The 13,898-nt window shown below is 48.8% G+C and overlaps 1 protein-coding gene across 1 annotated transcript in view; it reads right to left on the minus strand.

Annotated features, from left to right (window-relative positions):
* The window catches only part of LOC105528777 (NKG2D ligand 2-like), a 12,074-nt gene extending 7,032 nt beyond the window's left edge, over nucleotides 1-5,042 (minus strand). Inside the window, 4 exon segments of the mRNA XM_011965662.1 lie at nucleotides 436-717; nucleotides 1,246-1,509; nucleotides 4,643-4,809; nucleotides 4,966-5,042. Coding sequence (XP_011821052.1) covers nucleotides 436-717; nucleotides 1,246-1,509; nucleotides 4,643-4,809; nucleotides 4,966-5,042 — 790 coding nt within the window.
* Nucleotides 5,043-13,898: the final 8,856 nt, after the last annotated feature.

Consider the following 13,898-nt stretch of genomic DNA (forward strand, 5'->3'; position numbering starts at 1 on the left):
CCCTCCTGCTGTGGTGGAAAAGGAGGTGATGCTCCAGAGTTGGGGAGGGGAGGGTCTCTGGGCTGGCGTTGGAGGTGGTTTTGATGGATTTCCAGAACCAGACGAGGGAAAGGAAAGGAAAAGTGATTATCAAAAGAGGAAACACTAAGGAGAAAGGTCTGAAAGCACAAAGACACCTGCAGTTTCAAGGTTGGTGAGAAATCCACAGTGCGGGGAACAGAAGCAAGTGCAATGAAGAATAGGAGTCAGGAGGGAGAAGGGAGAGGAGGATGGGAGAGCACAGGCACGCCAGCACCCCCAGGAGGAGCGCCCCATGAGGGGGTCATTTTAACATAAACGTGTATACTGGGATGACTGAAGCTGAACTCAAGAACTAGTTTCTCGAGATCACCATTTCTGATCTCATTCCAGATCCCCGTTTCTTTCTGCTGTTACCTCCTGCACTTGGCTCCAGGGTGCTGTCCATGTCCATCAAGAAGTCCCCAAGCCATCTTGTGCAGTCTCCCATTGAGATGTAATGGAAGGACATGGTCACATCCTTGTCATTCTGCCACTTTTTTTTCATCTTTCTGGCTCCAGGATGAACCGTTGTCCACATTCTGTTCTCTGAGTCAAAGAGGAGGAAGACCTGTCCATCGAAACCGAACTGCCAAGATCCACTGCTGTGTCCTTCGGCTTTCTGCTCACAAGACACTCGGGCCTGCAAGGTGAGGGGTTCTGCCCCCATCAGAGAGAGATCAGCTCTGGTCTTGACACATGTTGAGCCCCCATCCTGCTCTGCTTACAATTTCCCGGCCTTACTCTCTCTGCCACTTCTCGGCCTTGCCTCTAGACCTCTTAAGGGGTTAGATGACCTTCCATTTGTATTTTTTTTTTTGAGACAAAGTCTCACTCTGTTGCCCAGGCTGGAGTGCAGTGGCACAACCTCGGCTCACTGTAGCCTCTGCTTCGTGGGTTCAAAAGATCCTCCTGCCTCAGCCTCCCAAGTGGCTGGGATTACAGGTGTGCACCACTATGCCCAGCTAACTTTTGCATTTTTAGTAGCGACAGGGTTTCACCATGTTTGTCAGGCTGGTCTGAAATTCCTGACCTTGTGATTGGCCCACCTCAGCCTCCCAAAGTGCTGGGATTGTAGTCATGAGCCACCGCGCCCAGCCCCCATTTGTATTTTTACGTGAAAACTATAAATGCCTCTAACCTACCCCTGTATCTGCTCCCTCCTGTCCTGGGCCATCTGAAACTTACCCCTGGGTGTGTAATTCTCCAGCTGAATGTCAAGCAGTTGCTCTGTGAGCATGTCCACCACCTCTCTCAGTACTGGGTTCTGTGCTTTCCAGGCCTTTGTGACACTGAGCTTCTTCCCCAGGGGACTGATGGGTGTGACTGTCTTGTTGCCACAGTCATAGTGAAGAAAAGTCTTTTTATCCACCTGGCCTTGAACCGCACACCACCGTGGTCCAGGTCTAAATTTAGGGATGATGGTGATTTCATAGCAAAGAGAGTGAAGGTCTGTGGAGAAAGGCAGGTGAGGGGTGGGTGGGGAGAAAGAGACCCCTAGTTAGCCCTCCTTCACACTGTGACAATAAGAGGATGCTTTTTGCAGGCTGGGCTGGCCCAGGAAGGAGTGCCCCCTCCAGAACTGTGGTGTCCACAATACTAAGGCGAGTGCTCACCCCTTGCATGAGGACAAGGAGGAGGTGGAGGAGGAAGAGGAGGAGGTCTCTGCCTGCTGAGAAACCACATGTCCCCAGACATGTCCCACTGCTCCTCTGTCCACATCAGTCAACATACGACCTTGCTAGAGAGGTGCCAGGGCTGCTAGAGGAGGAAGGGCCTGGATGCCAGAGGATCTTCAGCAGCAGCCTGCGTTGACTGTGGGAGGTGGGAGAGGGTGTGAGGGATGCCCCTGAGGGTGCTGGTACATGGTGCAATAGAGTGAGGATGGAACTCCATTGGATAAAGAAGAATTGATTATCATGGTCACAGGATTTAACATGTTGGCAAAGTCCCCAGTGATGGTGCACATCTGCTATGAGGATGCCTTCCTGAAACCCTGGACAAAGGGATGGTCCACGCAGCAAGAAAGGGAAAATCTGAAAGTTTAAGGCAGGTAGTAGGGGGAGGGATCACAGGATCAGAGAAGTGCCCATGCCAGAGGGGTCTGAGTGTGAAAATCCAGAACAATGTCCATCCACTGTGCTCATGGGAAGCCTGGAGGACTCCTGTTTACCCAGCATATAAAGAAGGCCCCATGAGAAGACACCAGAATGGGATGAAGCTCAGGGATGCCTATTGCTGAAGGCCAGGGTTGGGGGTAGGAGATGCTGTTCCTGAAATGGGCTCCCAGTAGTAATGGGATGAAAAATTCTGAAATTATAGATTCCAGGTGGAGGCTGTCAACTGTCAGGAGCAAGGAGGGTTCAATGATGGAAATGACTAGAGAAGTCACAATGCCAGCTGGGAACCTCAGTCATACAAAGTTATGCCCATGGCTCATAGAACAAAGGGGTTCAAGGTCCAAAACAGATGGAAACCCAACCCGGATACTGCTGGATTTAAATAATTGCAACAAACAGAGATAAAACAAATGATGGATGACCAGGAGGCTGAAAGAAGCCAGTCCATCAAGAACAAGGTTGCTTTGCCCAATTTACAGAATTAAGCCACCTCTCATACCCTGAACCTATGACTAGAAGAAGACACCAGTTTCCGGTGAGGAAGGACCCTTTAACCCCGCACCAAGTGCAATGATTCTTTGTGGCCTTCTCCAAACATATTTATGGCCACTTGTGTTTGCTGTGAAGGGCAATTTTGTAAATATGTGCAGGGAATGTATTCTCCTTTGTAACTACTCAACTCTGCTGTTGAAGCTCAAAAGCAGCCATAGACAATCCATGAATGATGAGCAAGGCTGGACCTGCCTTAAGCGCCCAATGACCCAAGACCCAACGTCCTAGGACCCTAAGGTCCTAGAGGTACATGTGGTTACAATGTTTAATTGGAGAATAACAACATAGATTCTGTGTGAATGTTCAGAGGCAAGGCAAAGGCATGCATAGCAAGGAAATCTCAACATTAAAAAGTGTCTTCTGTAGAGTACTGGGCCTTGGCAGAGATGGGGCCTTTAGCCATGGAAGGGCAGTGACCATCCAGCCTCACAGTTGCCCATTACAGGTGGGCTTCTTACCCTCTAGGTCATTAGGAAGGTAGGCACGGCAGTGAGAAGACGCGGGTGGGTCTCCTGGGATGGGCAGGAACAGGGCCACAGGGAACCAAGAAGCTGCACAAGAAGTTGGCCCCGATCCCCAGGACACAACATGGCTGCACCCTCTCACCCTCAGATCATACCTGAGGCTTCAGGGAGGGGCGCTCATGGCCCCTCTGGACCTTAGATGCCACTCAGCACAAAGGAGGGGAGAGTAGACCTCCAACCATGGACCCCCACTCCCATCACATCCATATCACCCAGAAGCCATAGGCAAGGCAGGACCACCTTCTACTCTCCAACTGACACCTGAGACACCACTTGGAAATGACACCCTAGGGGATGGGGCACTATTCACTGGGACACTGTAATCCCTTCATCTAGGGTCCACAAACTTGGACAGGGTCCGAATCTGTTATCCCCTTATTTGCAGGTTGCCATTGCCTGCTGTTGCTCTACAAAGAGACAGGGCATGACACAGAGAACCCAAGGCCTGCAAAGATCACAGGGCATCCTTCCTCCCTTCCTAGAAAGGGTTTGCTGACCCCTGTCTATACACTGACTATCCTCTATGATGGCTGGCTCCTGGGTAGGAAGAAAAGGCAGGTCTGGGCCCCAAGGGCAGAAGTGGGCGCCTCTAGTCACCAGCGTTCCCAGGGTCTCCTGGAGGGAATGGTGCTTCACATCCTCCCAGCACAGATTCTGAGGGGAGCTTGGCATGTTTTTGCTGGGGTGTGTCCTCAGGTCAGAGGTAGAAGGTGTCATGTGGTGTAGGAGGTGGTGAGGGCCCCTTCATGGGTGGGGAGACCTCTGGGGTGACCAGCTGGGCAGAGGTAGGGAGTAAGAGGATGTGACCTGGGTGGTGGCAGTGGATGGTGAGGGGAGAGTGGGAAGTGTCTCCTGAGCCCCTGGGTGCAGGCGAGTGTCTACAGGAAAGTAGAGGAGAAAATTCAAGGGCAGGCAGCCCTGGGGAAGCTGGAGGGTTTGTGTGGTGGAGAGCAGGTAAGGGCAGAGCAGAGCAGACCGGTGGCTGGTGGGCGTGTCTGTGATTGTGTCCCTGTGGAACTCCTCTTGCCTCCTGTTCTGACCACAGCTGGCGTTCTGGGGGCTCTGGTTTCTCCTTCCGAAAGGCGGGTGGGACTGCCGGGCTGCACCAGGGATCCCCGCCCCACCTCGCCCTCTGCAGCCGTCTGGCCTTTCCACCCTCCCGAGGTTCCTTACAAGCCTCCTCTCCGCCCAGCTCCTCGCCACAGCGGGAGAAGCAGCCAAAGGGAGCGGACCCGAGGGGAGGGAGACACGGAGGAGAACGGAGCCGGGGTACAGTCCAGGGAGATCTCCCCCTTCCTTTCAAAACCCTCCCCTCCTCTGAAACCCGCTGCAGTCCACAGCCCCCCAGGTTTTGACCCCGCCGCGTTTAGGCTCCATCCCCAAACTCACCGGCTCACCCCGCTCGGTACCAGTCGGACAGCAGGAGCAGAAGCTGGAGGCACAGAAGGAACGCGGGGCTGGCGGCCGCTGCCACTGGGGACCTGGAGCACAGGGTACAGGAGATGCGGAGCCCAGTGGTCGGATCACCTGGCAGCTCGCAGGCTGTCTCGTATTTCCTGGGAATGGAGCAAGGAACTCCAGCAGGTCTGGCTCGTGCTCTGCCCCGCCCCTCGGAGGAGGTCTCCAACCAATCCGGTGTCTGCCTGCTGGGCCTCACCCATGTCTACCCCTAGGTGCCCCGCTAAGTCACCTCTCCTGCAAGGCTTACTTACTTACCCCAGGACCCGCCGGTGCCACTTGGTGGCTGCCTGCCCCGGCCCGAAGCTTGCCAGGAACGTCTTTCTTCCATAACCGCCTCAGGTAATCATCATGGTGTTTTTTTGTTTTGTTCTTTTTCCATTTTTTATTAACCCAATGTGGACACCGATGCACAGAAAGGTGAAGAAAACGCACAGCAGTGTTCAGCGGAGACGAGGTCTCCCTGTCCTTGTCTTGACCTGCGACACCTGCCTTCCCTCTCCCTGCGCTGCAGAGTGGCCCCTCCCTCCCCGTCCTGAGCGCAGACCCAGGCCGGGTCCCATCCCTGCCGCCGCTCACCAAATCCCGAGTGGACGTGCTTATAGTCCGGGCTAGGTTTATCTGTTTGTGTTTGTTTGTTTGTTTGTTTGTTTCTTCGTGATACAGTCTCGCTCTGCCGCCCAGGCTGGAATGCAGCAGCGCGATCTCGGTTCACTGCAACCTCCATCTCCCAAATTCAAGCGATTCCCCTGCTTCAGCCTCCCGAGTAGCTGGGACCACAGGTGCGCGCCACCAAGTCCGGTTAAGTTTTGTATTTTAGTGGAGACGGGGTTTCACCATGTTGCCCAGGTTGGTTTCGGACTCATGGGCTCAAGTGATCAGGGCCCCCTGACCGGCCCCCCACCTAGGGCTCCCAAAGTGCTGGGATTACAGGGGTGAGCCACTGCGCCTGGCCGGGGGCTAGATTATATTACAGAAGCACCAAGTTTTCAGAGGCTTCAAACAACATATTGTACACTAAACAACTGGTTAAGATGGCAAATTTTATGTTCTACGTTTTTACCAAACTTAAACAGCTTTAAAAATTATCTTAAAAATGTATGTCTTGCTGGGATCCGCCCAATGCGGATTGGCAAAAAGACTCTGCTCATTAAAATCGAGGACAGCATTGAAAACCTTGTCTCTAAAATCACAACCTGAGACACCTTGCTGATTTAGAAAGCACATCAGAGAGATGGGCCCTCAGCTCCCCTTAGAACAGCGCTCCACCAGGTGTGGGGATGGCCCAGGAGACTCAGCAGAGCAGCTTCAAGTGAAAGCTCCCCATGGCTCCCAACTGCCAGCGCTTGCTTTGGGCCTGTTCCCCCTGGGCAAGGACCAGCCATCCTTCAAAGCTGGGCACAAATACCCCCTCCCATGTGTGTCCCTCATCTTCTCACAAGAAAGAACACCCTCCTGCTCCCTGAGGCCTGGATCCACAGTGACGGAGTGTATCCGGATCTCCCCATGTGACAATTGCTCACACATTTCTTTGCATCTCTGCTAGAAGCATGAAGTCTTTGAGAATATACTAGATCCGTTTACAACTTTTGAGGGAAAAAAGCCCTAGTGGCCCACTGTTGCTCAATCAGAATGTGATCAATTGTGTTTCCCTTGGGAGCAGGAGGTGAAGGAGGGGTCTGTGCATGTGTGGGGCTCACTTTGCAGCACACCCATCTGTGGTCAACCACACTCAAATCCATGGCTGCACCCACACCTCTGCTCAGTCCCTGGCTGGTCCCTGCAGCCATCCTCAAAAAGAAACCCCAATTGTATCCTTGTCTTAATCATCATGAGGGCATCTGGAAGTGGTGGCAGAAGCCAGAGAGGGGTGAGGGTCCCAGTGGCCCCTGGCAGCTGGAGAGGGCTTAGCTTAGGGTGACGACTGGACAGAGCCCCTGAGTCCCACTCTGCCCCCAGCCACTCAGGCAACATCCTCCTTTCCCCTTCTCTCTCAGCCTCTTCTCACCCTGGGAGCTGCACCCACAGTTCTGAATGGGCCTGTCCCTGCCCCACCCCATCCATTCCTGGTCTAGCTCAATAGTGACCTTGGAACTCCAGGAGCGGCTCTGCACCCCTGTCTCTGAGTCAGCTCTGCTCCAGGCAGGGCCTGGATCTGGAGTGTGCAGGAGGCTGGATGGCAGGGGCATTGCCCCAGGACTGAGCTGTATTCCCAGGGGGTTCCCAGAGACCTGTCCTTCTACTGGTAGACAGTTCTTCAGTCAGCCTCTGCCTTAAAGGCTGTGACACAGGCACCTTCTCTGGGAATTAACTCCAACATTTTTCCCTGGGTCGTCACAGTCCTTGGCAACCTCTCCTTCCTGGGGTTACACCCAGTTCCTCTGCTCTTCTCCAGTGGATGGAATCTCCTCCTTAATTCCAGGAGGAGTGGGCTGGGAGAGCCTTGGTACATCTAATTCAAAAAGAGGGAGTGCAGGGCTGCCTTCCCACAGAAAGTTGCTTGGGTTCCAGGAATTAAAATGGAAGGTGAAGAGTAGAGGCTGCTCATGAAAAGGTTTTTTAAAAAGTCACTCCTATGGACCCATGGGGTTCAAGTCCGGGCCCTGAAACAGCTCCCCTGCCATCCCCCTCCTGCACACCCCAGATCCTGAGCCAGTTGATGGCCCTGCCTGGAGCAGAGTGGACTCAGACACAGGGGAGCTGAGCTGCTACTGGGGTTCCATGGGCACCACTGGGCTAGACCAGGAATAAATAAGGTGGAACAGAGACAGTCACCTTCAGAGCTATGGGTGCTGCTCCCAGTGTGAGGAGAGGCTGAGGAAGAAGGGGAAGGAGGGATGCTTCCCTGCAGGCCCACCCAAGGCCAAGGACAGAGGAATACAGAGCCCTCTCTTTGGATGGGCTCCCCCTACCCCTTTCCATGTTTTAGGCCCTGTCATCAGAGGGTAGAGAGGGCCTTGAGTGAGGGAGCAGGCCCATCACTACCACCTTCAGTCCTGTGGGCCCCTCCACTCCATCCCCTGGTCAGGTGCAGGGCCTGGGCTGACTCTGTGATGTCACAAAGGAAGAAGGAGGTTGGTCCAAGCTGCATGTGCCAGGGTTGGGGCTCAAGGGAAAAACAGGTTCCTTAGTGCAGGGGTCTCTGAGATGTGGAGTGACTAGGGAAGGATTGCCTGGAAAAGTGATTGGGGTTCTCCCTCACCACTTTAACCAACATTTGTGTCCTTTCTCAAGGTTGAATATGATTCGAAAAGGCCCCTGTGAGCACGGTCTCAATCAAACTTGCCCTTCTGGCTGGCCACCTGTCCACCACCTACTGTGTATGTCCAGAGGCCTCCAGCAGATCTTGATGACACCAGGGACCCAATAGCTTGTTCACTGCCTTGATTCCTTTTGCCAACAATTTACCAACGGTTATTCCTAACATCTTATGCTATTTTCTCTTGGTGTTACCTGATGGAATTCCTGCAATTAAAGTTCTGGCTGACTAAACAAGATATGTCAACATTTTTCTTTCTTCTGCTTTTGCTTGGAAAATCAGGTACTTCTTTGAATGATGACCTTGTTCTTCCAAATGATATTGTCAGTAAAACAATCATGTTAGACTTCAGACCTCCAGGGATTCTTTCTGTTTCCTGAAAGAGAATTCTTTAATTATTTAATAAGAAAAAAAAGTATATTAGTGACTGTTTCCTTTAGTAATTTATTGCCCTGTACTGATATTTAAATAAAGAGTTATATCTCCCAAAACTCTACTGAGTTTGGAATTTTGTGGAATTACTCAGTAGAGTATGAATGCTTTTTAATTTTTCCTCCATGATATGGAGTAATACATGAGTGATTCTGCTAGATTTTGTGTGAAAACAGAATCTACAAAACATGGTTGAAAAACTCAGAGACAACACAAATATATGGGAAAATATTTCAAGCTCATGGGTTGGAAGAATCAATATAGCTAAAATGGCCATTCTTCCAAAAGCAATTTATACATGCAATGGTATACCTATCAATACCAATGTCATTTTTCACAGAATTAGAAAAATCTAATTTAAAAGTTATTTGGAATTTGGAAAGAACCCAAATAGCAGAAACAATCATGAGCAAAAAGAACAAAGCCAGAGACATCACATTACCTGACTTCAAACTATAATATGAGGCTACAGTGATCAAAATAGATTGGTACTGGTTTAAAAAAAAAAAACAAACAAAAACAAAAAAAACAGACACTTAGATCAGTGGAACAGAATCGAGAGCTCAGAAAGAAACCTTCACACCTCCAGCCATGTAACCTTCAACAAAATCAACAAAAATAAGCAATGGGGAAAGACTCCCTATTGAACAATTGGTGCTGAGATAACTGGCTAGTCATGTGCAGAGGAATGAAACTGAACTCCTGCCTTTCACCGTATATGTAAAAGAACTTGACATGGATTAAAGATTTAAATGTAAGTCCTACAACTATAAAAATCCCGAAAGATAACCCAGGAAATACCACTCTAGAAATAGGGCCTGGCAAAAATTTCAAGATGAAGACACCAAAAGCAATTGCTACCAAGAACAAAAATTGACAAATGGGACCTCATCAAACTGAAGAGTTTCTGCACAGCGAAAGAAACTAGCAACACAGTAAACAGCCTGTAGAATAGGAGAAATATCTGCAAATGATGCATCTGGCAAAGCTCTAATATCCAGAATCTACAAGGAACTTAAACAACTCAACAAGCAAGAACTAAAAACCCAATTAAAAAATAAGCAAAGAATGTGAACAGACACTTTTCAAAAGAAGACCTGCAAGTGGCCAACAAACATGAAAAATGCTCAATATGAGTAATCATCAGAGAAATGCAGATCAAAACCACAGTGAGCTCCCATCTCACACCAGCCAAAATGGCAATTCTTAAAAGTCAGAAAACCACAGATGCTGGTGAGGCTGAGGAGAAAAGGAAACACTTAGACACTTTAGCTGGAAAAGGAAGCAAATTCAGTCACTACAGAAAGCACTTTGGAGATTTCTCAAAGAAGATAAAATAGAACTACCATTTGACCCAGCAATCCTACTACTGGGGATATATCTAAAGGAAAATAATTTATTCAATCAAATAGACCCGTATGGTTCATTGCAGCGCTACTCTCACGAACAAGGACACAGAACCAATCTAAGTGCCCAGCAGCAGTGGACTGAATGAAGAAAATGTGGTACATATGCACCAAGGAAATCTATGCAGCCATGAAAGACAACAAAATCAAGTCCTTTTCAGTAACATGGATGGAGCTGGAGGCCATCATCCTAGGTGACCTAACACAAGAACAGACCACTGCAAACCGCAGGTTTCCGTTTATAAGTGGGAGCTAAACATTGAATACACGTGAATGTAAAGATGGGAACCACAGACACTGGAGATCACTAGACAGGGGAGAGGGGAGGGGCACATGGGCTGAAGAACCACCCACTAGGTACCATGCTTACTGTCCGGGTGATGGGATCATTGGGACCCCAAATCATAGCCTCCCACAATTGACCCATGTAACAAACCTGCATCTGTACTATTTAATCTATATTAAAAGTTGAAATTAAAAGTGAATAAATATGCCAGGAAGGATGTGGAGAAATAGGAATGCTTTTATACTGTTGGTGGGAGTGTAAATTAGTTCAACCATTGTGGAAGACAGTGCGGCGATTCCTCAAGGATCTAGAACCAGTAATACCATTTGACCCAGCAATCCCATTACTGGGTATATACCCAAAGGATTGTAAATCATTTTACTATAAAACACATGCACAGGTATGTTTATTGCAGCACTGTTTACAATAGCAAAGACTTGGAACCAGACCAAATGCCCATCAATGATAGACTGGATTAAAGAAAATGTGGCACACATACACCATAGAATACTATGCAGTCATAAAAAGAACAAGTTCATGTCTTTTGCAGGGGCATGGATGAAGCTGGAAACCAATATTCTCAGCAAGCTAACACAGGAACAGAAAACCAAACATTGAATGTTCTCACTCATAAGTGGGAGCTGAACAAAGAGAACACAGGGACACAGGGAGAGGAACATCACATTAGGCATTTGGACAAATACCTAATGCATGTTGGGATTGAAACCTAGACGACGGGTTGATAGGTGCAGCCAACCAGCACGGCACATGTATACTTATGTCACAAACCTGCACTTTCTGCACATGTATCCAAGAATTTAAGTAAAATTTTAAAAAATAAAATGAGTAAATAAAATAAAATGACATGAGGCCAAAAAAAAGTGTGTTTAACTGACACGGGCAAGAGATAACTCTGCACTATAAACTCTAACCCTCCTCTAAAAAATAAACTCTAGTCATTTAAAATAATTCTAAGGTGTATGATCATAATTTTATAAAAATTACATATGATTGTACTAAAATCCTAACATTAAACCATGTATAATGCAATTTCAGATGATTTCTAGTTTGTTCCTTATATCCTTCTTTTTTGTCTCATTTTCAAATGACATTTTTTGTTTATCTTCCAGAAGTTATTGCTCCCAGCCCTTCCCTTCTGCACCCACCCACTCCTTTTCCACTGTCCACCTCAGCCCTTCCTCTGACCGGGGACTGTGGTTTCCTTGGCACTGAAGGCACATTCAGCCTTGGGAGAGAGGAGGACACAGGACAAGTTGTGGAGGTGGTCTCAGCATTGCAGGGAAACCTAACAGCTCCCAGTCTCTATTGCAGATGGCTGTGTTTCTCCACCGTGTTAGTTACAACCAAGCCAACTTTGCCCCTTTTCTGAGTGGTTTTTTTTCTCACTCTTCCCAACTCTTACTTGAAAATTTATATTCTTCCACCAACATTTCTTTCTACTTCTTGTCTTCACACTATATCCTGATTTATTGTGCCCACAAAAACTGGTCTCACCATGTCCTGAGTTACCATCTAAACGGTAGTGAACAAATGGGCAAGAAAGAGGCCCCTGCCCCATCACTGCCTCTCATGTATTCACTCACAGGGTAAGTACAGCCTCAGCACCAACAGTGAGCTGTGCTGTGGACACTTCTCTCAAGAAAACAGACAAAATCCCTGCTCCAGTGGGGACAGCAGGTGAACATAATGAGCAGGTGCATTGCATCGGACGTAGGAAGGTGACAGATGATTCAGGGGGAGGGGAACAAGGCTGCGGGGAGGGCTCAGGAAGGGAACCCCCAGGCCCTCAGTAGCCTGAACAGGAAGGTCTCCCAAGAAGGTGAGATGTGAGTCCTGGCTTCATGGAGGTGAGCATTCCCGCAGGAGGCAGAACCCGCGAAATGGCCTGGAGTGGTCCAGGGAAAATCCAGAAGGTGCCTCTGTAACAGTTTCAAGACGACCCTAAAACAAAAGAAATACTCAAGAATGTGTTTATTAAGTAATTAGGACCAAACAATAAGTATTTATGACCTAGCAATTTAATCACCATTTAAGAAAATATTTCACATGAATTGAAAAAGTAGTGTGTTTATTTCATTTTTAAATAATCACAAGTGTTTACTAGTGGACATGTGTACCTACTGGACACTGAACAACTTCTCAAATCTTGGAAGCAGATTGGACACAGCCACCCTCATTTCCTATTTCATACCTATTTTTGCAGGGGTTCTTGTTTTTTTTTTTAATCACAGCAACTGTTGAAATCACGAATTGTAAAAATACCATGTCATCGAAAACAATGGGGCGTAGTCTAACTTTGAAACTATAAAATACTTTGGACCAGTACTTCCTGTGTTGTCCAGCAGATGGCACCGCTAATCTTTCAAATATTTCAATAAGCCCAGAGCGTTTGCTCACAGTGAGTTTGTGCCCTGAGCTCCTTGGCACACAGCTTGTGACATCATGATGGATGAGGGGTCAATAAAGAGTTTATTTGAGGGGGTTGGGGCAGTTCCTCCATCCTACAGATCAAGATGCCCTGAGGGCAAAGAGCAGAGGGGTGCTCTCTGGTGGCCCAGCAGTTCTGCCCCAGGGGAGAGGTTTCTCTTCTACTACAGCAAAAACCAACAGGACTCTGCTTCATCCCAGAACCAAGGACACCAGGAAGGAAGGTCAGAGTGAGGAACTGTCTGAGTGTTTCAGATCACACAGTGACATCCTGCTTGATGGCTTCAGAAATCCTTCATGAGCTGAAAGACAGCCCCCGAGGTGACAGGTGAGTGGGCAGGATGGGACAGACACAACAACTCTCAGGATGACACGCAGTTTCTCCCATGTGTTTATGTCTGTCTGTGTGTGCACGTGTGTGTGTGTCTATGTCTGTATTTGTGTGTGAACTTGTGTGTGTGTGCCTCTGTGTGTGTGCCTCTGTGTGTGTGTGCCTCTGTGTGTGTGTGCCTCTGTGTGTGTGCCTCTGTGTGTGTGCCTGTAAGTGGGTGTGTGAGACTTTGTGTGCATATCTGTGTGTGTGTGAGACGGTGCAAGCATGTCTCTGTGTGTGTTGTGTGCGTATGTGTCTGTGTGTGTCTGTGTGTGTGGTAGCATATGCTATATGTATATGTATGAATGGTGGATTGATTTCCTGGCTGATTTGCTGTGGAGGGAGACAGGGACTCCAGGGAGGTTCCTGCCCACGCCTCCTTCTCTATCTTCCCTTCTGACATTCCCTCCTCCCTGTGGAAAGAGTCTACCCCAGTAACTGAGGGTTCATTACTGCAGACTTCTCACAGCTCCCCAAAGTTCTTTGATATTTGCACCCCCAGGCCTCCTCCTCATTCTTGTCCCTCTGCTGGATGCCCTGCCTTCTCCTCCCACCTGGCCACGCTGTATTATTCCAATTCCTACAAGAGCAGTCTGAAATGCCACCTCCCAAGAAGCCTCCATGCAACTCCCCAGGCAGAATGAGTCACCCCCTCTTCTGCCCTCTCATAACCCCAACAACCTTGAGGACATCACATCAGCAGCAGCAGCCACATGGGTGTTTGTTTCTGTCCCTGGATTCTAAGAGCCTGGAGGACCGGACACATCAGCCACCCACCTGTAAACCCAGCACCTAGCACAGTGGCTGCCATACAATACGATTTAAGACGCATGGGAGGAATTCAATCGTCAGACTACCCCAGGGCTGCTGGAATTCAGATTGGGATCCCCATAACTTGAATAACTTGGGAGAATTGGACAAAGGTCTTCATTTCTGTTCTTTCCAGCACCAACCTCCATGGCTCCACTCCTTCCTACTCCTTC

The sequence above is a fragment of the Mandrillus leucophaeus genome, unplaced genomic scaffold (assembly GCF_000951045.1).
Source record: "Mandrillus leucophaeus isolate KB7577 unplaced genomic scaffold, Mleu.le_1.0 Scaffold731, whole genome shotgun sequence".
Classification (NCBI taxonomy): Eukaryota; Metazoa; Chordata; class Mammalia; order Primates; family Cercopithecidae; genus Mandrillus; species Mandrillus leucophaeus.